Below are 23,575 nucleotides of genomic sequence, written 5' to 3'. Positions count from 1 at the left end.
GCGGGGCAGCTGAAGATTAAAGCAGGTAACTTGCTCAAAGGCACATAAATGTCAGAGGCAGAGCCCATATCCAGGGCTGCTGGACATCAGGAGATTGGCAGGACGGGACAACCCTCATAGTCACCAGCTGTCTTCTCCGCAAGAGGGCAGTGTTCTGGGCCAGACACTGACAACATTTAATGTTCTCAGCGAAACGTCAGGAATATTTGAGTAAGAGGAAATCAGACGGACAAGTGTTCCTCTTCTTTTCTTTATTAATGAGTTGGGATACACAAAGACTTAATAAAAGTTACATAAAAGGCTCAAGCATCATTGAGATCTTCAGGCATCACTCTCATTTCACGACAATGGCCACCTGTGTAGACAATAGCTAACACTGTGTAACACAAGCTGGGCGCTCACGGGCGCTCAGTAATTCAAGTATCTTTCATTCTAAGTAAACCTGACACGGACTTTCTAATCCAATGGGCTGCGAATGGAGGGAAACTGTCTCTGGCTCCAGATTTTCTGTAACACGTCCGAGGGGCCTTTGGGTTAGAGCTGCCACATGTTAGTGGGTCACTCTTCCTAGGAACGTGAAGCAGGCCGCACCAGGCTGACAGACATTCTCCACAAGAAGATGGGGGGCAAAGTCCTAACAGAAGCCATCCAAGTGTCCCCTGTGAGGGAAAGTCAGTGGCCATCACCCCAGGTTGGGGGTGGAGAGGATGGCTAGGATTACTTGCTGGGGAGAAAAAGAGTCCTCTAAGTGGGGAGGGGTGCAAGAATGTTAGAAGGAAATCTGAGAGCACACAGTGGCAAAGGCATGGGGTGAGAGGATTTCAGGAAGGGTGTGCTCCAGGGGGCATGAAGGGAGCACTATTCAGATGGAAAACCAGTGGGAACACCAGAATGCCACCAAAGACACAAATCCCATTGGGCTCCACAGTCAGGAAGTAGCATGGCCAACTGGTTTTCCAGACTGAGCCTGCCAGGTGACCATGTACCGGGGATGCCCTTGGGTATGCGCCACTCAGGCCTATCCAGAAGCCGCCACTGCCACAAGCGTCCACATTTCTCTAAAATGCAAAGAACTGCCTTTTAAAAGTGTTATTTACCCACCTCACCTATGGGGAAAATGAGGTCATGGGAGATGAAGGCTGACCATTAGCTCAACAGGGAGGCTGCAGAAGGCCATCCCTTACCCAGTTTCTCCCTCCGGCATTGTGGGCTGAGTGCAGGAGAGATGTCCTGGAAGATGGGGCCGGGGGTGGGGCAGATGCGCTGCCCTGTTGGGTGGAGGGCCTAGAAGCAGCTGGAATCCCTTTGTCTGGTTACATTCACAGCTAAGGGCTTCGTTCTAAGCCCACTGATCTGTTTCCAACAAGCCTCCCCGTCCCATGCCGTCAGGGAGCTGCAGGCTCCACAGTGGCAGGGGTGCTGGTGGCGGTCCGTGCCCGGGACCTTCCTGAAGTGGACGCTGCCCCGTGTGCAGGGCTTCCTGTCCTGCTCCTCCACCCCCTCCATCACCGCATCTCCATCCTTCCTCCTTCCCGCTGTCTTGCCTCTTCCTCATCTCCAGTTTGCAGCTGCCACCCAGCTGCACCCGGGCTGCTAGGGTGTGGCTCAGAGGAGCGTATCGTTGGAAAGAGCCTTGTCCTGTTAGTGTTTAGAAGGCCCATTAACTTTACAGGATCTTGGGAAGCTCTGAAGTGCCTGATCTGGAATATTCTTTGTTATCCTTCCTTTCAGGGTCAGAAAAAAAGGGCCATTTAGACAAAGAAGTTTGATTTTCCAACAAACAGAAGTCCCATCTGTTGTTTCCGGCATCAGAATCACTCTTTGGCTGTGCTCCCCTTCCACCACGTTGCTGGTGATCTTGCTGAATTAGGAACTCAGCACATTTTCAAAACTAGGGAAGAATCCAGTTGTCTCGATGTCCAGCTGAGTGTTCACTTTCCCCGGGTTTCTTTCTCCAAATGGTGGCCAGGCCACTCACTAGGGATATTCTAGTTTGCTTGGTGGCCTGATTTGTAACAGATGGAAACTAAGGTCACTAGCCGGCCGCCTCATCTTTTGACTTTCTCTCCAGGGTGCGCTGTCCATCCACCCCGCCCCGGTCTGGCTCACACCAGCAGCACCTGAGAGGCAGGTGGACGTCGTCAGGAAGCTAGGGGGCTGGCCCCTTGTAGAAACAGGTGTGTGGGAGCCATGTCGTCACCCCAACCTTTCTTTCTCCTCCACTTATATAGTGTAGTTAAGATCCAAGAGGTTAATAAAAGTTCCTGCCAGAAAGGCAGCCTGTAATACTAAGTTTGCAAATGCTTCTAGGGGTTTTGCTCATTTATTGGGCTTAAGAAGTGAGTCAGTTGACTCAAAGGGAAAATGGCTTCAGGTCTTGGTGCTGTTTTAGTAAGAACAGTACTGGATCATTTTTGGTTCAGATTTAGCACGAACTAGAGTTTTCCAGATGGTGTCCGTGTTAGCTGACTTCGACGCAGAGACTGTACACGCCTGTTCAGTGTGTTTGTATCAGAGGCACCAGAGAGCACAGGTGATGGGAGAAAACCCTCTCCCATGGCTGCGAAGAACACAGAACTTAACCCACACCACCTGAAAAATACACGAACACTTTTGCAACTCCAATAAACTTACTTAAAATTTATATATTTCCAGGGTAATGAGAAGCCCTTTTAAAACTGACGTGCCCGCCTCTCCCCTCAGCAAAACAAAATTTTGTTTCCTAATATCTGCATATCCTCAACCACAGTAAAACCTTCTGGGTACACACATCTCTCTTCTCTCCAGTTTATAGTAGGCCACGAGTAGGGTCTGTTTCTCCCGAGGCCTCCAGCCACGGTCCCCGTGAACTTCTGGTCTCTCGGTCACTCTGCTTTCACGTTGAGCTGCGTTTTGGCACGGCTGGGAAAATTCAGTTTAAAAACAACCATATTCCAGACATGTTATAGAAGAGGTCTGCTGAAGACTTGAAACTTCACCAGGCAGTGGGCACAGACCCCTTTAATAAAATAATAATCCCTAAAATAATTTAAAAATCTACAAAAGACACCCAAGCTCAGACACTGTGGACCGGGGGTGGGGTGGGGGAGAGCGTGATCATGGCTTGTTTTTGTACGTGGAGAAACACTTCCACATCAAACCCACACTATGTAGTTCAAAGAAACAACACAGCCACCAAGAGCGGGGAGGGACCGGGCTGCATCAACACAGGGACTCGGATGCTGCTTTGTTTACTGCCGCCTCTCGGTTGCTGCTGAGACACAGGGCAGCCCGTGCCCTTCCAGCAAGGCCAGACTCCACCTCCTCCCTGCCCACCCTCCCTCTCTCCCTTCCTGTGTCAAGTCCTCGGGCCAAGGGTCATGGTTAGAATGGTCTTCAGTGCGGTTAGGCAGCGGAGGGGTCCCAAGGGCTGGCCAGTTCCCGGTCACTGTGCCCAGGGCCTCGGGCCATCACAATATCACGCACTGCAGTTTGTGGGTGCCAGTGGCCCGGTCTCCCCGCCATTTGGTTTTCTTCTTCTTCTTCTGGCTTTTTTCCGGAATCTGTTGCCTTTTGAGACAAGGAGGGGCAGAATAACAACGTTAGAAAGGCCTTTGCTTCTCCCTGCCTTCTCCTCCCTTGCCCCTGGGTCTGCGGCTGGGAGGCCAGTTCTGGCTCTGGAGGGGGAGGCGGGGGCCGCTGTCCTGGACGCTGGAGGAAGAGAGCCTGGCCCGGACGGTGTCTCTAAGGCGAGGAAGTGGGAAGGGAGAGAGAGCAGAGCAAAACCTGTCATGCTACTGGTGAGACTTCCTGATACCATGCAGTGGCTACGTTTATTTCAATCACAAGCTATGTTATATGTTATACAGGGTTGGTGTCTATGTCTGTGTTTCATATTTTAAATAAAATGACAGGTCAACTGAGCACAAAAGCTTTTTATGTGTTTCCCGTTCATTTTTCCTACGTCTAAAACCTGCCCTTGGAACTCGAGGTCCATAACCAAGACATCACCCCCTCCTGGTGTGGCAGCATCTCCTAACTCCAGGCAAAGGCCCATGAGAAAATCGCTTCCCGAGTGCAGGACTGCCAGCTAAAGCATAAGGTGAAGGCTGCAAACCACCGTCCACGCTGGGGAATAATGAGAAAAGGAGGTTGTTGGGTGTGAGTGTATGGGTGTGAGTGTGTGCACGCACTGCGGGGGCTGAGAGGCGGCAGGTTGGGAAGTGCACGGTGATTCCGTGACTAAGTAACAGCCCTACAGGTCAGCATAAGACAACATACCAAATGCATGTTGTCTGAGAACCACTGGCTAGGCCGCTCTGTACGTTGAAGACTTTGGCAACAGGAAAGGTGGGGGGACAGTGAGACCAGCCAGGACACTGTCTCCGTCATCTAAGCACGGGATGATTAAGGTTTGGACCTGACTATGCAAAGGAATCCACAAGAGACTACAGCCTGGGGTTTCTGACACTCCTTGGAGACCGACAGTGGGTAGGGGCTGGAAAGGAGACACATGTACAAAGCCTCTGTGATTGGAGCCTGGGGATCAGAATGCTGGTTGTTCAGGTGAAATGTCAAGGGGTGCTCGGACATCAGGGAAGAGGAGGATGGCCTACTTTTTACCGCGCTGGCAGCTTTGGTGTTGGGAGAACACCGGGGGCGGGATGGAGGCGCTGCCCTCGGGGAGCCTGAGCTGCAGGATGGAGGGGAGGCGAGGGAGGCGGCTGAGCTGGCACCTCGCGCGGGAAAGCACTTTGTTTAGCTTGTGGCTTCACCCACTGGGAGTCGGGGAGAGCAAAGGTAGGTGGGAAGGACAGAGATGGACAGAAGTATAAGAAATGCAAAACCAGGCCCAGAACCGCCCAGCCTGGGCCTCAGACACGGCGCCGTGCTCCTCCAGCCTTGCCGGTGTCCGTCTGGCCACAGAGGCCCTGCTTCCAGGCAGGCGGGCCTCACTCACCTAATTACTCTAACCAGGTCATGGAAGGCTCTGTCGACGTTGAGAGGTGGGTCCTTGGCACTGGTTTCTATGTACGGAATCTGGAAGGCAAAGCAGCGTTACGGAGTTCCTGTAACAGCGTTACAAAGTCCTGTTCCCTAGAAAGGCAAATTCTCAGAGGTCCCGAGGAACCCTGCGAAGCCCCCATGGAACCCCGGCTCCTACAACCTCAAGCCCTCAGTGGTTTCTCACTCTATAAAGTTGGAAAGTTTTACTGACAGCTTTTCTGATTCTCTCTTGTTCTCTGGTCACAGAGATATTTAAGAGCCCCCTAAAAATAGAATAAAAATGATCTTTTTAGACACTTGAAGACTAAAGACTGTTTCATTTATCAAACTGATGTATGTTCTGATTCTATTCATTTTTCTCTCTGAGGTCTATTTCTCTACCTTAGAGGATTCTGCCCCTCTTCCCAGGTCCTCCAGAGGGGACTCCGGTGGGAAAGGCTGAGGCGAGGCTGGGCCCTGGGCAGGACTCTGCACCCTGGCGACCCCGGTGGTCTATGCACCCCACCCCGACCTCAACCGTCTGCCTGGCCCAGCTCTTGCTTGGTCTGCGTCTATGAGCCCGGAGCTTGGTCTGCATCTATGAGCCCGGAGCTTGGTCTGCATCTATGAGCCCGGAGCTCAGCCATGTTTGCAGAAGGCCTGTCTGCATGTTTAAGGCTGAGGATCATTACCCGGCTGGAAGGCAGCAGTAACTGGGAGATGCGGCTGAGGGGACCCTTTAGGGCCATGTCTACCCCAAGCCTCGGACTGGCACAGGGAGGAAAACAAAGGCTCCGTGAGGTCAGGACACGGTCTTCTCCTTTAATAGGGACCCCACAAAGTCAGGAGGCTCATCCCCACTCCCCCAACAAGTGGCGAGAGTGTGGGCTCCGGACAACACGCACAGGCCCCCTAGATGAGATGCAGTAAGCCAATCACGATTAGACTGAAGAACTCTGGTATTTTTCGTAACCTTCTCCTGATTACAAAATTAAGGCATTTCATTATAACATGCTTGAAAAGGAAAAGCACAGCGAAGAAAATAAAAACGATCAACACTTTAAATGCATGGGGGTCCGGGGTAACAGGGTAAGTTGTTATCTTAGAGGAGCATGTCGTAAATGATCGCCCAGGACACGTCATAAAGTATCTTCCCATCAACGACCATCGCGGGAGATCAGATGTTCACACACTGCTCTGGCTTCAAGCAGGGGCTTGCTCTAGCTGACCCAGACACAAAGGACATGGCTCAGACCTTCGAAATTTTCACTTGACAAATATTTGAGCCTCTGATAACCCCGAGAGGAAACTGCCTTCCACTGTAGGCTGTTGGACCGTAGGCGGCTCACTGAGGTGACTGTGGACTGTTTGGCCTCCCAGGTCTCAACGTCCCTGACCTCACTAATCCTCTGAGGTAAGCAGCTATCTCCATTTCACAGCTGGGGAGACTGAGCTCAGAGTGGTGACGTACTTGCCCAAGGCCACACGGCGGCCAGCAGAGAATCAAGATCTGGACCGAGTGCACATTCCACTTCCCACATGGCCTGGCACGGACAGGTAGAGGTGCTGAGGTCCGCTGCGGAGCCTCTTCTAGGCGTGGCAGGTGCCCCAATAGCTCCTGGGAGCCAGAGTCCTGTGCAACCTTGTGAGGGCAGGACAGCGTTCTTCCCTGTGCACGCTCACTCAGCGGGGAAGCGGGAGGGCAGCTGGGGCTGGGACCTACCCGGAGGCTCTTCACATCCTATAATCCTGCCAGCTCATAAGTCCCAGGCTCCTGGGGCCTCTGACCTCTGCTGCCTGCTCACAAGCACACCCGCTGTAGTACGCCCAGGTCCCCAGACGCCTCCACTTTCTTTCTGGGGATCCTGCTTCTGAAGAAACACTGATGTGCATTATCTGGGTTCTTAGAATTCTAGGGTGTCGTAGTAACAAGACTTAAACTAAGGGAAACCCTGCAATAAATGGTAGTACTATTTGACTCCACCGAAGGGCCAGGAAATGCCACCTTCCTGCATGGGATGGGGGCGACCTGCCTTGGTCAGCTAAAGAACTTGCCTTATGAGCTCTAAAATTAGGACAGTAGCTCACAGGGTCATTTGGTCGAATGATAAATGAGGCAGCAGCGTTTGCTGTAGGAGCAAGGTCAGCTGAGAGACTGGAGACCTGGGTTCTAGTGGGGATGGGTGGGTACTCCTCGCCAGCCGTGAAGCCCCCTGTGTCTCATTCCCTTTTACCTGCAGAATGGGGCTGCTGCTACCCCCGTGCAGCGCCCTTCCCCCATCCCCAGCCAGCCAGCCACCCACCCAGGGGTCTGTGAAGGCTGTTAGCATCAGCTCACTGTGTGGAGCCCGAGGCTGTGGGACGGAATGGCTCCTGGCCTCTCTCTGTGCAGGATGTTGGCTGGTGGAGGGCCCGGGCACGCTACTGTCTGAGGCCTGCGTCTAATGCTAAACCCAGAGGTTAGTTCCATGCTCACCTGGAGACTTCTGAGCACACCTGTCTTGGTTAATCACTTCCTCCTCCTTGAGGCATTTTCTCTCCTTGGCTCCCAAGACCCCACTCTGGTCCTCACACGTCACTGACCGCTCTGTCCCTTTTGCTGCTTCCTCTCATTTCCCCATACCCACAGCACTGAAGTGTCCCCAGCCTCAAGCTTGGGACCCCTGCCCTATCTACACCCATTCCCCTGGGCTTCATGGCTTTTTTCTTTTTGTGTGTATATATCTCTCTCTCTATCTCTATCATGTGTGTGTATACATAAATACATAATTATATACACACACAAAATTGAGGTATAACTGACATACACTAATTTCAGGTGTACAACTTAATGATTCGATATTTGCATATCTAGCAAAATGATCACCACAATAAGAAGTCTAATTATATCCATCATATATAGTTACAGAACTGTTTTTTCTTGCGATGAGAACTTTTAAGATTTACTCTGGTTTCATGGCTTTAGATTCTACCCACATGCTGCTGATTTCCAATATGTACCTCCAGATGGTGTAGCTGACAGCTGTCTGGACACCTCCACTTGATTATCCCCTCGGCTCCTCAAACTAAGCATCTAAAACAAAGCTCCTGGTCTTCCCCACGTCCTCGGTGCTCTAGCCCCCCTGCCCGGCTAGTGGAGCTCCAGTCTTCTGAAAGTTCCTCATGCCCCAAACCCTGGCATCCTCCTCAAATCCTTTCTCTCTCACCCCACATCTGGCCTGTGGGCAAATCCTGTCAGCCTTCAGAAAGACATCAGAATCCACCCGCTTCTTGCCACCTCCACGGGTACCACGCGGGTCCACATCAGCCGGCACCCGGCTTACGGTGCAGCCCCCAAAGACCTTTCTCCACACGGGCGCCAGAGGGAAGCTGTTCAGCCATGAGTCGGGCCGTGTCACTCCTCACTCAAAACCCTCCAGTGGTTTCCCCTCCACTCTGAGCAAAAGCCCATAAGGCCTTAAACCCCCCGCTCTGACCTCACTTCCTGCTACTCACCCCTCTCACTTCTTCTGCTCTGGCCGCTCCGGCCTCCTTTCACCTCCTTGCTGTTCCTCAAAGTCCTGCCTCAGGGCCTCTGCACTGATTATTCCTCTGCTGGAACATTCTTTCCCCAGATATCCAGAGGACTCACTCCCTCACCTCCTGTCAGTCCTCACTGATATGCACCTTTCCAGTAAGGCTTTCCCTGACCACCTATTTGTAAAAGCAGCCCCCCACTCCACGTTCCCTACCCCCTTCCCTGATTTACTTTCCCCCAGAGCACATGTCACCTTCTGACACGCTCTAATTTGCTGCCGTCTCTAGAAGCAAGCACCCTGAGGCAAGGAGTTTTGTTTGCCAGGGCCTAGGACTGTTGAATGAACATGTGAATAAACACAGAAGGCAGAGACAAGCATAATGAACTCGCAGTGAGCCCCTCCCTCTACTTACGGAGCTGGGCCCACCGGGCAGAGGGAAAGGGCAACCCTGCAGACTTTCCAGGAGGCTGGGTGAACTTCTACATAACTGACCATTGAGGCTGGGGCATGGCTGTGCTAATGCGGGGGGAGGGGTGGGAAGAAGCCCAGTGACCCCACCATCCAGTGGGCAAAGGGGCATCACAATGAACTGAAACAAAACAAAACAAAACAAAACAACCCGAAGATGTCTGCTGACATGCACTGTGTGGGCCTGGGCAAACCTCGGTTTGATCACTCGATGGAGACAGTGGTGCCTAGCTCAGTGTGTGGTTGCTGGGAGTAGATGCTCCCCCAGCACAATGCCTGGCACAGAGCAGGGCTCAGTGAAGGTGGCTGATCTGATGATTCTGAGCACAGTCAGGCACTGGCTCAGAGACAGGGACAGAAGCCAAGCCTCTGCGCAGCCCAGCGAGGAACCTGCTGCGTCGGGGCCGGGAGGTGAAGGTACCTGCTCCCCACAGCGGGGCCTCTAATGACTGCCAAGAAGGTGCTTTCTCTCTGGCCTGTTGGCTTGTTTCACAAAATATCCCACATCACATGTGCCTCTATGTGGATCTAGCCCACTACCTAGGAGGCCTGTGTTTCATTCCTGTAGACTAGGACTGCAGGAGTGAGGGGGCACTGACAGCCCCTGAGCCCTCACCCCGACACATGCACACGCGTGCACACACACACGCACACACATGCACACGCGCGCATGCACACGCACACATGCACACACCACCTACATTGTGTTTGGTGGCCATTTCTTTTCCTTGCTCCCTGGTGATTTTCCTCAAATGCATCAAATCGACCTTGTTGGCCACTAGGATCATCGGGAATGACTCCCTGGGAAAAAAAGGAACAGCAGCTCGTGAGCTTCCCTTGGTGAAGGCGGGGCACCCACGCCTCAGGCCTGACACAGCACACAGCACCTCCCTATGGGCCTGGGTTGACTCCAGGGTCTTTCCCTCCACATCTCCTGGAATGGAAGAGGGACCCGGGGGCTGCTGGCTGCCTTGGTTTGAAGCCTCAGGCCCGTTGCAAGGTGAGTGGAGGCCCTCCTGGGAATCCCCTGGCTCTGCACTGACTGGGCCAGCGGCCAGGTCCCCAGACCTGCCTCCTCTCATCTCCCAGTCACCCTGACACACCACCCACGCAGGCCATCATGCTGTGGCCATCAGCAGTGACTTGTGCAGAGCACCAGGGCCAGGGGTTGGCACACAGTTGCCACTCGATAAGTGGCAGCTGCGAAATCAGGATGGCTCCCAAGAGTGGAAGGGAGGGATCAAGAGGCATGTCTGCCTTAAAGATTCCCGTGGACACATGGGGCCAAATTGCTGTCCGAAAGTGAATGAAATGCCAGTCTTTGTCAGCATTGAGTATTTTCATAAAGAAATTATAATTTGATGGGTGAAAAATGGTACTTTATCCTTCTTCCTTGCACGTTGTTGATTAGCAAGAAGGTTGAATATTTTCCCGTATCTGTGTCATGTATGTTTTCTCTTTAGAGATTCCTATAGTCAGGGGCTTAACCCACATTTGTCTCTTGGAGCTCTATGTGTATATGTGTGCATGTGTGTGTGAATGTATATCCCTTTACCTTGAAAAGTTATTAACACTTTGCCTTTGAGGTAAGTGTTAACTGGATTTTTTGAATTTTGAAATTTTCGAAAATTTTGAATTTTCGAGATTTGTTCAAAGCTTGCTGTTTTCCTATTAGTTTGTCCTTTTACTTTTACATTGCCTCTTTAAGAGCCAATTAACTGAAAAGACCAGTTGGGCTTAAAACAGACTCCAAATTATTTAACCACTCCATATTATGCTAAGGAAAACATGAGCCTTTAATAGGGGCTTAGAAATCTCACAGTCAAATGTGATGTAACCAATTACAATGTACGCTGGAGAGAAAATTCACTTTTTCTTTGACTGTAATAAAATCTGGTTACATTGGAGCTGAAAAACAGCTGTTATTTATGATTCCTTGACTCATCGGTGGGGACAGTTTAGGAGAGATGGGAGGGGGCCGACGCCTCGAGGCCTTGGCTGCATGTAGACTCCTCTGGCTGGGTGGAAAGAACTAGGGTGGGAGCTGGTAGGAGTCGGAGGGACCAAGGTCTGAATGCAGCTCTGCCCCCTCGAACCTCAGCTTTCACCTGAAGATCTGAGAAAGACAGACAGACAGACAGAGCCCACCCTGAGCCAGGCATGGGGAGGTCCCGGCCTGGCCGCCCTCACCTGTCCTTGACGCGCAGGATGAGCTGGTGGAAGCGGTCCACGTGCTCGAAGCTGGCCTTGTCCGTGACCGAGAAGACGATGAGGAAGCCGTCCCCCGTGCGCATGTACTGCTCCCGCATGGCGCTGAACTCCTCCTGTCCGGCTGTGTCCAGAACTGGGGTGGGATGAGGCCGCTCAGGGGCTGTCACCACCCACCCTGGAGCCCCTGGGGCCTGTGGACCCCAGGCTGTTGCTGCGGCCCCTGGGGGGCTCCATCGAGCTCTCCCCAGGAGGTTCCAGGCTGTGCTTGGTAAGGGTCCAGCGGGGCCTCTGACACCTCAGTGTGCAGCTCTCACTGACTCCTTTGTGGACCCACTGACTCCAGCCCACGCTGCTCCCTGGGCCTTAATTCTCTGCCTACAGAAAAGCCTCATAAAGCCAGTGATCAGCTCTGCTGCAAAATCCCTCTGGAGTCCCCAGACCTAGGCTTGGAGCCCTGCTGCAGCCCTTACAAGCTGATTCTTGGGAAAGTCACCTGACTCTCTGAGCCTCCATTTTCCCCTTTGTAAAATGGACACAATGGGGTTTCCCTGGTGGCGCAGTGGTTAAGAATCCTTCTGCCAGTGCGGGGGACACGGGTTCGAGCCCTGGTCTGGGAAGATCCCACATGCCGCGGAGCAACTAAGCCCGTGTGCCACAACTACTGAAGCCCACGCGCCTAGAGCCCGTGAGCCACAACTACTGAAGCCCGCGAACCTAGAGCCCGTGCTCCGCAACAAGAGAAGCCACTGCAATGAGAAGCCCGCGCAGCAACTAAGACCCAGCGCAAACAAACATAAAAATAAATAAATTAAAAAAACAAAATGGACACAATGCCTCTACCTTGCAGCTCCTTTGGAGGAGAGCCCTGGGACAGGCCTGAGGGAAGCCCCAGGAGGCCATCCCGGGTCAGGAAGTGTCCTCAGTCCCTGTGCGGACAGACACCAGGCAGGGTGAGGAGAAGGAGCAGCCCCCCGAGAGCCGGGGCCCTCGCCACCTGGGATGGGGAGGCTACAGGGTGGTGGGATGTGGGAGCTGAGGCAGCTGGGGACACGGAGGCTGCGGGGGGAACCTCTCCGCAAAGGCTCTTCTCCCCAGCCCATCCATCTCCTCACTACCCGCACCGCTGTTCTCCAGAGATCAAATGCTCTCCCTGTTTCAGAGAGAGGTCACAGCCTCAGCAGCATAGGGGGCGGGGTGGGGGGGTCTCCCTTTAGACCTGCAAGCCTGGCCGGCTCCAGCCCCGTGGGCGTTGTGAAATCTGAACCCCTCAGCGGCCTGCAAGCCCCTGCCCCAGACCCACTTCCCGTCTCCTGCACGCAGCGGAGCGGCTGGTTACGGATTCCGAAGCCCGGTTCGGGGCTGAGTCTGGCTCCTCATCCCTGGAGTGTGACCCTGGGCAAGCTCGCTTCTCCCTGCCTCCTCTTCCTAAAATGGGGCTCGTCGGGGCTGTTCTGAGTTAATGTACTCAGGCCCTCGGAGCAGCGCTGGCACAGAGAAGCCCTATAGGGGCGTCTGCTGTGAGCCTGTATCCTCACCCGGGGCGCCTCTCCCCCCTCCGGGCCTGGGACTCCTTCCCCCAGCCACCCCTCCTCTCTGCTCCCCTAGCTTGGTGAGCAGGCTCTGACTCACAGAATTCTGCTCCTGAGCCCCCGTGACGCTCACCACCCCCATACAGACCCTTCATGACGCTGTTCTCACCGCCCGTTGAAAAGGCCCCCAGCTGGACTGTCAGTTCCCAGAGGCAGGGACCTGGTTTGTGTGTCACTCGTCTACTCAGAGCCTGGCACAAACAGGACTCAAATAGTAGTTGAATGAATAAATGAATAGATGAATGTGAAGTCTATTTGGTTTCATGCATCCATCCATTCATTCAAGAAATATTTGAGAGCCTACTGTGTGTCAGGCAGTGTTCTAGGCACTATGGATACAGGGGGAATGGGGCAAAATCCTTGCTCCCATAGGACTTACATATACTCTAATAGGAAGGCAGATAAATGAATGGATCCTATTATATCTAGTAAAGATGAGTACATACTATGAAGAACAATGGTACCAGTTGAAGGAAACTGGAAGAAGTTGGTGTCGTTTTGGATAGGGAAGGATGGCGTCTCTAGGAGAAGCTTTTGAACAGTGACTAAACGATGGGGGGAGGGGGAGCCACGTGGCCGAGGGCAAGAGCCCTCCCGGCAGAGGGAACAAGTGCGTGGAGGTGTGCAAGGGCAGGCCCGCTGGCCTGGGGAAGCGGAGGGACTGGTGAGCGGAGGAGAGGGAGGAGGTGGGGGCAGGTGATGGGGGGGCGTGGGCTGCTGCCCCGGGGTAAGGCTGATTTCATTCTAAGCAAGAAACGGGCCACCGCAGAGACTGGGCCAAAGAGCGAAATGATCTATAGGACATTTGAAAAGTTTATCCTGGCTGTTGGGAAAACCCAGACCAAGAGTAGAAGCAGCGGCACTAGGTAGGAGGTTATGCCATAACCAGCAAGAGAGGATGGAGGACTGGACCAAGGGTGGGATGGGGTGGATGCTGTGAGAAGTGACCAGACGGAGGGCTGGACCAAGGGTGGGATGGAGTGGATACTGTGAGAAGTGACCAGATTTAGGCCACTTTCTAAGACAGAGCCAAAAGGAGCGGGGCATTCTGGGTGGAAATGTGTGGACGTGGGAGTGGGAGAGAAGAGTGTTGAGGACAGCGGCTGTCTGGGGCCTGAGCCAAATGAATGGTGGTGTCATATCCCAAGGTGGGGAAGACAGTGAAGAAGAGGGTTGGGAGGGCTGAGTGTTTGACACACACTTCAGAACCTCTCAGACACCTATGTGGGTTTCAAATAGGCATTTGCAGACTTAAGTCAGAAACTTAGAAGAGGGGCAAGAGATACAGATGTAGGATATATCCATCTACATGTGTGTGGATGGCAAGGAAAGCCACAGGACGGGCTATCCAGGACCCCCAGGAAGCCACGTCTCCTCAGGAGACACCTTGAGATCGTGCCCGAGAAAGTGACCTCGTCCCCACAGCCTGTCGCCCCTGCACATGCTCCTGAGTCACTCAGCATGGCAGAGTGGCAAGGCTCGGCGGACACACGGATCCGGGCTGTGCCCCACGCACAAGAGCCTCAGTCTCCTCATGGACGAAAGGTGGGGCAGGGCTCCTGGGTCTTCAGGATTGAGTTCTGATATCCTAGAATTCTTTGGTCTGGATATCAAATGAAGGGCCTAAGAAAATAAGATCTACAGCTGAGGACCAGTGCGATGACTAAGGCAGTTTCCCCAATTTCCTAGGGAGGGGGTGGGGAACGAAGACTGCACCTTCACCCAGAGGGAGTGGAGCCTTTGGTCCTAAGTAAATCCCACTCAGAAATGCAATCAACAAAACAGATGAAAATGGCATGGATTTGGCTGAAGTGGGGATGGGGAGGCCTGAACTGAATAGCAAAAGACATTCAGGTAATATTGTAATTAATATGCTCATAGATTTTGAGGGTGTATATTATCCAAAACAAAAACTAGAGGTCTAAGATATTTAAAAATCTGATCATTCAGAACTTAAAAAAAACGATTCAACAGGGAGTTGAAAATCAAATGGACCCTCTAGAATGGAGAAAAAGTCATTTCAGACATTGATGGCCTTAGAAATTACATTACCCACAGTTTCTAAGAGAATTCTTGGAGGATATACACCAGCAAAGTGAAAAATAGATCCACGAAAGAGAAAGATGAGTGGTACCAATGGTATGCAAAGGAAACAGCAAAACCTAAGAGTTAAATTTAAATAAATATTATAACACAACTTGAAGAAAATGAATGGCAATTTAGAACTAAAATCTATGATGATCCACATGTGAGGGTATGGGCTGGGAAAAAATAAGTCATTACCTAAGTGCTTGCCTTATCTGGGAAGAGTTTAAAGATATTGATTACATCCAGATGTTGGTAGAAAAACATAAGTATACACACACATATGTATATAGAATAACCACCTGAAATAAAACTCAAACCTTCCTAATCATTAGAGGAAAGAAAAACAGGACTAAGTAAATGGGACCAATCCAATGAAACTATACAAAAATAAGAAAGTTTAAAAAGTAGACATGAAATAAGATGGCAGAAATAAATCTATGATGAATGACAGTAAATGCAAATGGGTTAAATGCACCCATTAAAAGCAGATACTCAGTACAAAATCCACTTGTCTGCTACTATAAAAGACACGTATAAAACAAAATGACACAGAAAGAATGAAAAATGAAAAGATAAAAAAGGATATGCCAGCCACATGCATCCACAAAACAGAATTCAAGGCTAAGGAATTAAACAGAACAAACCAGGGTATTTATAATAGGAAAAAGTACAGCATCAAGAAATGTCAAAGTCATGAGTCATAAGCATATAAGAATGTTGCCTAAAATATATATATATATGTATAAAAAACTAATTTTTTAAAACAGTAGGAATTGACAAATCCCACAATCATTGTGGGAGAATTGAACAGTCCTCCCTTAAGAGACAGAACAAGTGGCTCCCAAAATAATGATTTATCATTAAATAATACAATTCATAAATGTAATCTGAGAGACTGAAAGAATGAACTCTACATTCAAAACCATAAATAAGTATTTTCAAACACACGTGAAATCGTCATAAAAATTGGCCATATATTAGGCCATAAATAAAAATTTCAACAAATTCCAGAAAGCATAAGTCATATGGGTCATCAGAAATGAACAGAAACATGAGTATAAAAGAAACTATCCACTTGAAAATCTAAAAAGGTATAGTGCTCTACAATTCTCCAGTAAAAGAGCAAAGCAGAGATCACAAACAATTTAGAATTGTACAACAATAGACAATAATAAAACCCCTTGTTTTGAGGTCAAAGTGGTACTTAGAGGAAAATTACAGCTTTAAATGCACTTCAGAAAACAAGGAAGACTAAAAAGTAACTAAGCATTTTAAACCAAGAGGTTAGAAAAGAGAAAATAAAATAAAACCAAAGAAAGAAGAAATCATCAACAAAAGTAGAAATTAAGAAAACGGGAAGAAGGAAAAAGTAGCTGATATCTAAAAATCAAAAGCTGATTCTCTGAAAAGACCACTTAAGAAAAAAACCTTTAGGAATTCCTATCAGAGGAAGAAAAGAAAAGATATTTGGAATGAGAAAAGGCCTATGACTATGGATATCGATAAATATTTAATTAGAGAAAACTACAGTTTTATAGCAACATATTTTCAACTCGATGAAATGGGTGTTTTAAGAAAATATAAATGAACAAAATTGGCTCAAGAAAATGTATAAAACCTGAATAGGCCAATAATTATCAATGAAACTGAAGAGACAAGGGCTTCCCTGGTGGCACAGTGGTTGAGAATCTGCCTGCCAATGCAAGGGACACGGGTTCGAGCCCTGGTCTGGGAGGATCCCACATGCCGTGGAGCAACTGGGCCCGTGAGCCACAATTACTGAGCCTGCGCGTCTGGAGCCTGTGCTCCGCAACAAGAGAGGCCGCGATGGTGAGAGGCCCGCGCACCACGATGAAGAGTGGCCCCCACTTGCCGCAACTGGAGAAAGCCCTCGCACAGAAACGAAGACCCAACACGGCCATAAATAAATAAATAAATAAATATTTATTTAAAAAAACAAAACAAAACAAAAACTGAAGAGACAAAAACTACCCCACGAGGAGCCCAAAGCTAGTCTTGTAATCTACAAATTGTTTCAGAGCAAGGAAAATATAGGAACTTTCTAGCTCATTGTAAGAGCCTAGCATAATCCTAATAACAACCTGGACAGAAATAGCACATGGGTGTGTGGTGACCGCCAGGCCCGCCCCACCTTTGGGGGACAGAAGCAGCCTGCATGTGTGACCCTAAGAGGTACAGCCATTCATTTGCCAATTATTTTCTGAGCACTTACTCGGTACCAACCCCTCTGCTGCTTGGTACTTTGGGTGGTTAAAGAATAAGATGCATCTCCCTCTTAAGGTACTTAGAGGCTAGCTGGGCTGATACTTAAAGAAAAATAACAACACAGGACAGAAAGTGATACATATTACTGGAGATCTAGAGAAGGGGTGGGTCCCTTCGGCCTGGAGGGATAATGGAAGGTTTTAGCGAAGAGAGGACATTTATCGAGGAGAGGACGTTTGTCAGAAGAATAGAATTTGACATAAAGAGACAGGGCCTGGGGAAGGGCCTCGCAGGCAGAGGAACAGCACGAGCAAGGGCCCGGGGGCTGGAAAGGAGAGAGCAGTGAGGAGGCCGGTGCGCTGGAGGAAAGGGTCTGTGTTGGGAAGAGGAGGGAGAAAGAGGAGACAGGGAGATCAGAGGCTGGGACCTTGGATCCTAAACTAAAATGTTAGAACTTGGTGGGCACTGGGGAGCTATTGAAGGTCCAGAAAGGAAAGAGATGTAGTCAGAGGAGAGAGAGTTTGGCATCCAAAGAGGGAGGGGGCTGAAGGAGGGTGCTTGTGAAGAGGAGGAGGCACAACCCAAGCAGGGGCTACACCCGAGAGGGTGTAAGCAAAGGCAGTGTGCTTCAGAGGGAGGGGAAAGAATGAACAGGGGCACCCCCGAAGACATGGAACACAGGGAATGGGGGCCAAGGGGAGAGAGCAGAGTTGAGGGCGCCTTGGAAATTCCAAACCTTGGGCCCCAGGAAGGCAGGTTCAACCAGGGAGGAGTGGGGGCCGAGCTGGGCCTTGTCTGGTTTGGGGTCCACCCCTCCCCTCCACACATCCTGCAAAAGCCTGGTCACAGGCCCCAGGTCAGCAGCTCTGCCTCCAAGACTTCCAGGGAGGCTGCAAAAAATGGGCAGCTATGCTTGAAAAAAAGTCATGATTCTGCCTGCATCCCCCATGCCTGATGTCATGAAGGTAGGAGGACTCCTGAGACAGAAAGTATTAGTCACTGTGAGAGGTGTTCTGCCAATGTGTGCATGTGTGAGGGAGACAGACGGGCAGACAGACAGAGACAGGGACAGACAGAGGCAGCCAGACTGGAGAAGGAGGGAGGAGAGAGACAGAGGGGGCCAGTGCTGTGCATCTCCATCTGCCCTGCCCCAGTCTTCCCACCCGGGGGTGGACGGGCCCTGCAGTGCTGCTGAGGAGGATTTAAGTGGAAACCCTGGAGCCATTCTTGGATCGGGTGGATTCAGAAGCCAAGCCCACATGCTGGCGGGGATGGGGCCCCAGGCAGGCGGGCAGCCAGCACGGAGGACCTGCTTGGGTCCCTGCTGAACCCTCCCCCCTTCTCCCCCTCCCTAGGTCTCTCCCTCTCCTTCCTCCTGCTCCTCCAGGGCTCCCAGAGGGAGGCAAACCCTGGCAAGGGGTCTGGTGGCTCTGACATTGGCCCACAGCTCAGGTCCAAGCTCTTTGGCTAAGCGTAGTCCCACTCACTGTTCCGACTGGCAGCAAGCGCCGTGCTGGGGCTTTATACACACACGTCCTTGCAGTCCTTTTCATGGCCCTGGAAAGAAGGTATTACTGTCCCCCTTGCACAGATGAGAAAACTGAGGCCCAGGGAGTTAAAGGGATCTGCTCAAGGCCACACGCTGGGGAGCAGGGGGCTCCAACTCCCCAGGGCCCAGCTGCCTCAGCTCATCCAGGCTGTTTGCTTCAACCAGAGGGTGTGGATCTGGCTGGGCCGTGTCTCGGCTCCAGGCCTTTGCCCAGCCATGACTCCAACCAGAATGCCCTCTCGGGGCTCCCCCAGCTGCCCTCCAGAAGGGCTACAGCCCTCCTCCTCTCCTGAGGGCCCCGCCGGCCTCCGATCTCCGACCTCTGTCTTTGCACCCTTGCTGGTGTGTGTGGCTCTGGTTCCTCCCAGACTGTGCCTCTAGCCTGGGCTCAGCTCCCCACCAGGTGGTGGAGCCCCAGAGCGTGGGAGTCTGGCTTTCATTTCCCTGGGTCCCCCAAAAGCTTCAGCACCCAACGAAGGGCTCAAAAAATATTTACAGAATGACTGGACAAGTCGCACGCACGCTACAGGAAATGCAGTTATTGTGTTCAAACAGCCCAACGCCAGCTGTAAGGGAAACCACTAAAAACAGACTTTTAAAGTCCTATAACTCACCCTTCAGGGTGAAGTAAGGGTTCTGGAATATGAAGCAACACAGACGACAATTTCTGGAGATAATATGCCTGCAAGGACAGTGCGTGGTGTTTTCTATACCCCTCTCATGCACGGGCCCACTGTGCAAGGCAGGAGGGACGTGCCCATTTTTCAGGGCAGTCAGGCAGCGAAGCCTGTGCTCTTCCTAAGAAAAGACTCCCATTAAGAAATGCCACCTAGTTGAGGATCAATAGTGATGAAGCCTCCCCTTTCTGGGAGAGGGTGTGTATGGGGTAGGCTGGGTGCCGGGCAGAGGGCTGGATGCATCGACCAGGCACTGTTCCCAGAAAAAGGGCCGCTTTCTCCTTCTCCGAAGTGCTGGCCCAGTGTGGGAGCCAGGCCGCTCTAAGGGGAGGGAGCTAAAATCCCGTGGCAGGCGCCAGCTGGCTCCCTGGCGATGGGGGAAGATTCCCTCTGGCAGTGGCCCCAACCTTGACTGGCTGACCCCAGGGGAAAAGTGCTGGCCACCGGCCCCAGGGGACACTTGTTCTCATGACCACACTGCTGCAGCTGCGGGAGTGGGGTAAAGTGGGGGAAGTCTTGGGAGACGTTTCCATGAGGCCCACAGATTCACGGACTTGGTGGGCACATTGCATGTGTGGGTGCACACCCTTTCAGGGAGGGGATCCATGGCTCTGTGGGATTCTTAGAGGAGCCTGGACCTCCCCGCACCCCGCCTCCATGTCGCTCTCAGGGAGGGGAGAGAAGAAAGAAGGGAAGAGCAGCAGCGGGGCTCACCTGTGTAACCAGGGACCCAGGAGCATCCCAGAGACAGACGGGGGCCTAGGAGGGGCCTGGCCATGGAGAGGAACGGGGAGGCGACACATTGGCCTGAGACCCCATTTCCACCTCACCACCACTATGGGGAGGGGGGGAATTTTACAAGGGGAGAAACTGAGGCAGGGCAGGGCTGGGACCTGCTCAGCTTCCTACTGCTGTTGAGCAGCAGAGGCATGATCTGAACCCAAGCGTGTCTGGGTCCCGGCCTGGCTCTGCCAGGCCCTGAGTGAGGAGCTGGCAGCAGTGTCCCCAAGGCCTGTGGAGAGGGGCAGGCCTAAAAGGAGGGGTGAGGACGGAACACCTGAGGTTTGTGGGGATGGAAGACAAAGGCCTGGAGGCTATGCCTCCTCCCCCCACCCCCACCTGGTCACCCCAAACCGTTCACCTACTCCACACCTGCCCCTGGGCAGCCACGTGGAGCCAGGAGGAGAGAGCTCGGCTGAGCTGGCCTGGTTCCCTTAGAGCAGCTCGCAGGGCACCCTTAGAACACCCAGTAAATCTAAACACATCCCCAACCGGTCCCTCCATTCCCAGGCCACCATTTCCCACCGCTTCCTCTCTCCTCAAGCCTCCACCCCCAGCTGAGGATCAGAAACAGATCATCAGGAGCTAAACTCCACAAGTTTCCAAACCAACCCGTCCTGGAGACAGCAGAAGCCTCATACGCTGCAGGTGAGGAAAGTAAAATGAGACAGCCACTTTAGAAAACAGTTTGGCAGTTCCTCAAAATGTTAAACAGAGTTACCACACGACCCAGCAATTCCGCTCCCAGGGGTGTACCCAAGAGAACTGAAAACACATGTCCGCACAAAAACTTGCACACCAATGCCCACAGCAGCATTATTCATCATAGCCCCAAAGTGGAAACAACCCAAGCGTCCATCAACTGATGGATGGATTAACAAAATGTCGTCCCTCCATATACAGCTGACCCTTGAACAGCACGGGTTTGAACTGAGCAGGTCTATTTATACCATTTATATGGGGATTCTTTTCAATAAATATACAAAGGGCTTCCCTGGTGGCGCAGTGGTTAGGAATCCTCCTGCCAATGCAAGGGACATGGATTTGAGCCCTGGTCCAGGAAGATCTCACATGCTGTGGGGCACCTAAGCCCGTGCACCACAACTACTGAGCCTGCGCTCTAGAGCCCGCGAGCCACAACTACTGAAGCCTGCGTGCCTAGAGCCTGTGCTCTGCAACAAGAGAAGCCACCGCAATGAGAAACCTGTGCACTGCAACAAAGAGTAGCCCCCACGCACCACAACTAGAGAAAGCCTGTGCGCAGCAATGAAGACCCAACGCAGCCAAAAATAAATAAAAAAAAAAAAAAAGAAAGCTGAAGTTTAAAATAAATAAATAAGTAAATATACAAAAATATATGTGTGGGGCTTCCCTGGTGGCGCAGTGGTTGAGAATCTGCCTGCCAATGCAGGGGACACGGGTTCGAGCCCTGGTCTGGGAAGATCCCACATGCCGTGGAGCAACTGGGCCCGTGAGCCACAACCACTGAGCCTGCGCGTCTGGAGCCTGTGCTCTGCAACAAGAGAGGCCGTGATAGTGAAGAGGCCTGCACACCGCGATGAAGAGTGGCCCCCACTCGCCGCAACTAGAGAAAGCCCTCGCACAGAAACGAAGACCCAACACAGCCAAGAATGAATAAATAAATAAATAAAATTAAAAAAATATATATATGTGTAGAACATCGTGTGCAAGACTTGTACTGAAGTGGATAGCCTATCCTTACAGTAGGCATAAGGTGAGTGATATTTAAAATTACTAATCTGTTAGTTTTCTTATTGTTTTATAACTTTGCTTCCAAAGAATTACATAACTGCACAATATGTCTCTTCCCCACCTCAGCTTGTAATTAGAGAAACTGCATATCAGTCTATCATCACAAGTAAGTGGTTTCTAAAAAAATGTAACAGTGTTTCCAGTACTGTATTATGAATATGACTGTAATACTGTATGCTGTAAAAACTTTATAACAATTCATTCATTAGTGTAAAAGCTAGGCTGCTGGGAAACAATTGTATCGGTTACACTAGGCTACCATAAAGTGCTCATGTCGCTGCTTCTTTGTTATCAATGCATGAATCATTATACCTGTGTATAAATATGAACTTTTTTCATATTATCCTTTCATTTTTGATGTTTAGTGTTAGTAACACATATAATATCTACAGTGCTTTGTATCCTATAAGACAAAAGTGATGTAGGTACCGACAGACAGATATAAACAGATGACATAAACTTATGGTATCGATAAATACAGTACAGTACTGTAAATGTATTTTCTCTTCCTTATGATTTGCTTAATAACATTTTCTTTAGCTTACTTTATTGTAAAAATACAGTATATAATATATATAACATATAAAATACATGCTAATCGACAGTTTATGTTATTGGTAAAGGCTTTGATCAGTAGCAGGCTATTAGTAGTTAAGTTTCGGGGGAGTCAAAAGTTATACGCAGATTTTCAACTGCGAGGGAGGTCGGTACCCCTAACCACCACGTTGTTCGAGGATCAGCTGTACTAGAATATTATTCACACGTAAAAGGGAATGAAATTCTCAGACACGCTACAACATGGATGAACCTTGAAAGCACTGTGCTAGGGGACAAAAACCAGACACAAAGGTCACATGTTATGTGATTCCACATATGTGAGATGTCCAGAATAGGCAAATCCATAAAGACAGAATGGAGAAGAGTGGCTTGGGGGCTGGGGGGAGGGGAGGGTGGGGGGAATGACGGATGACGGGTGTGAGTTTTTCTGGAGGGTGATGAAAAGGCTGAGGATGAGACAGTGGTGATTCCAGCGCTTGCTGATCTGTGAAATCTATCAGCAGTTTGTGATTGCACACCTTTCTGTATATACTCTCAGCCACTGAACTGTACATTTTAAAAGGGGGGGATTTCACATGTGAATTGTATCTAAATTTTGAAGGAAAAAACCCACCTCCCTTCTCTGAAATGCGTGCTGCGCCTTCCCCTCTCTGCGGTGAATGCCCCGGCCTACTCCTGACCAAGACCATCCCTCCAGCTGCCCACTGGATCCTGTCCCCCGTCACCCATGGAAGGACATTGCTACTATTTTGTCCCCTCCCCCTCCTGCATCATCCATTTCCCTATTGGTTCATTTCCATCAGTATGTAAACATGGTATAATTTCTTTCACCTTAAAAAAAATGAACAAAGATAAAGGCGAAAAAATTAAAAATAAAAAGCCCCTCCCCCCAGTCCCCAAGCCACTCATCTCCTTTCTGTCTTTCTGGATTTGCCTATTTGGAAGGTGTCTCACACCTCCCAGCTGCTGTCCATTTCTCTAGTCCTCTTTACAGCCACACTCCTTGACTGATCTGTTTTTACTGCCTGCCCTTCCTCTTCTCCACTCTCTCTTGAACCCACCGTAATCAGGCCACTCTATCAAAGCTGAGCTTGTCAAGTCACCATGACCTCCATGTCACTAAATCCAGTGGACACTTCACGGTCCTCATCCCACTGGGTCACTCGCCAGCAT

The 23,575-nt window shown here is 50.9% G+C and overlaps 1 protein-coding gene across 5 annotated transcripts in view; it reads right to left on the bottom strand.

Moving 5' to 3' along the window:
* Nucleotides 1–234: 234 nt before the first annotated feature.
* The window catches only part of MRAS (muscle RAS oncogene homolog), a 60,389-nt gene continuing 37,048 nt past the window's right edge, over nucleotides 235–23,575 (bottom strand). For 4 of the 5 annotated variants that reach the window (XM_057545790.1, XM_057545789.1, XM_057545787.1 and 1 more), the window contains 4 exons: nucleotides 11,142–11,295; nucleotides 9,653–9,752; nucleotides 4,940–5,019; nucleotides 235–3,549 (listed from right to left, as the gene is read on the bottom strand). In XM_057545790.1, the coding sequence (XP_057401773.1) occupies nucleotides 3,450–3,549; nucleotides 4,940–5,019; nucleotides 9,653–9,752; nucleotides 11,142–11,295 (434 nt within the window). In that variant the 3' untranslated portion in view covers nucleotides 235–3,449. Of the gene's footprint in view, nucleotides 3,550–4,935; nucleotides 5,020–9,652; nucleotides 9,753–11,141; nucleotides 11,296–23,575 lie in introns of those variants that run through there. The other variant, XM_057545791.1, reaches the window with a different exon arrangement.

The sequence above is a fragment of the Balaenoptera acutorostrata genome, chromosome 4 (assembly GCF_949987535.1).
Source record: "Balaenoptera acutorostrata chromosome 4, mBalAcu1.1, whole genome shotgun sequence".
NCBI classification, from domain to species: domain Eukaryota; kingdom Metazoa; phylum Chordata; class Mammalia; order Artiodactyla; family Balaenopteridae; genus Balaenoptera; species Balaenoptera acutorostrata.
This window is presented reverse-complemented; position numbering and strand designations above follow the sequence as displayed.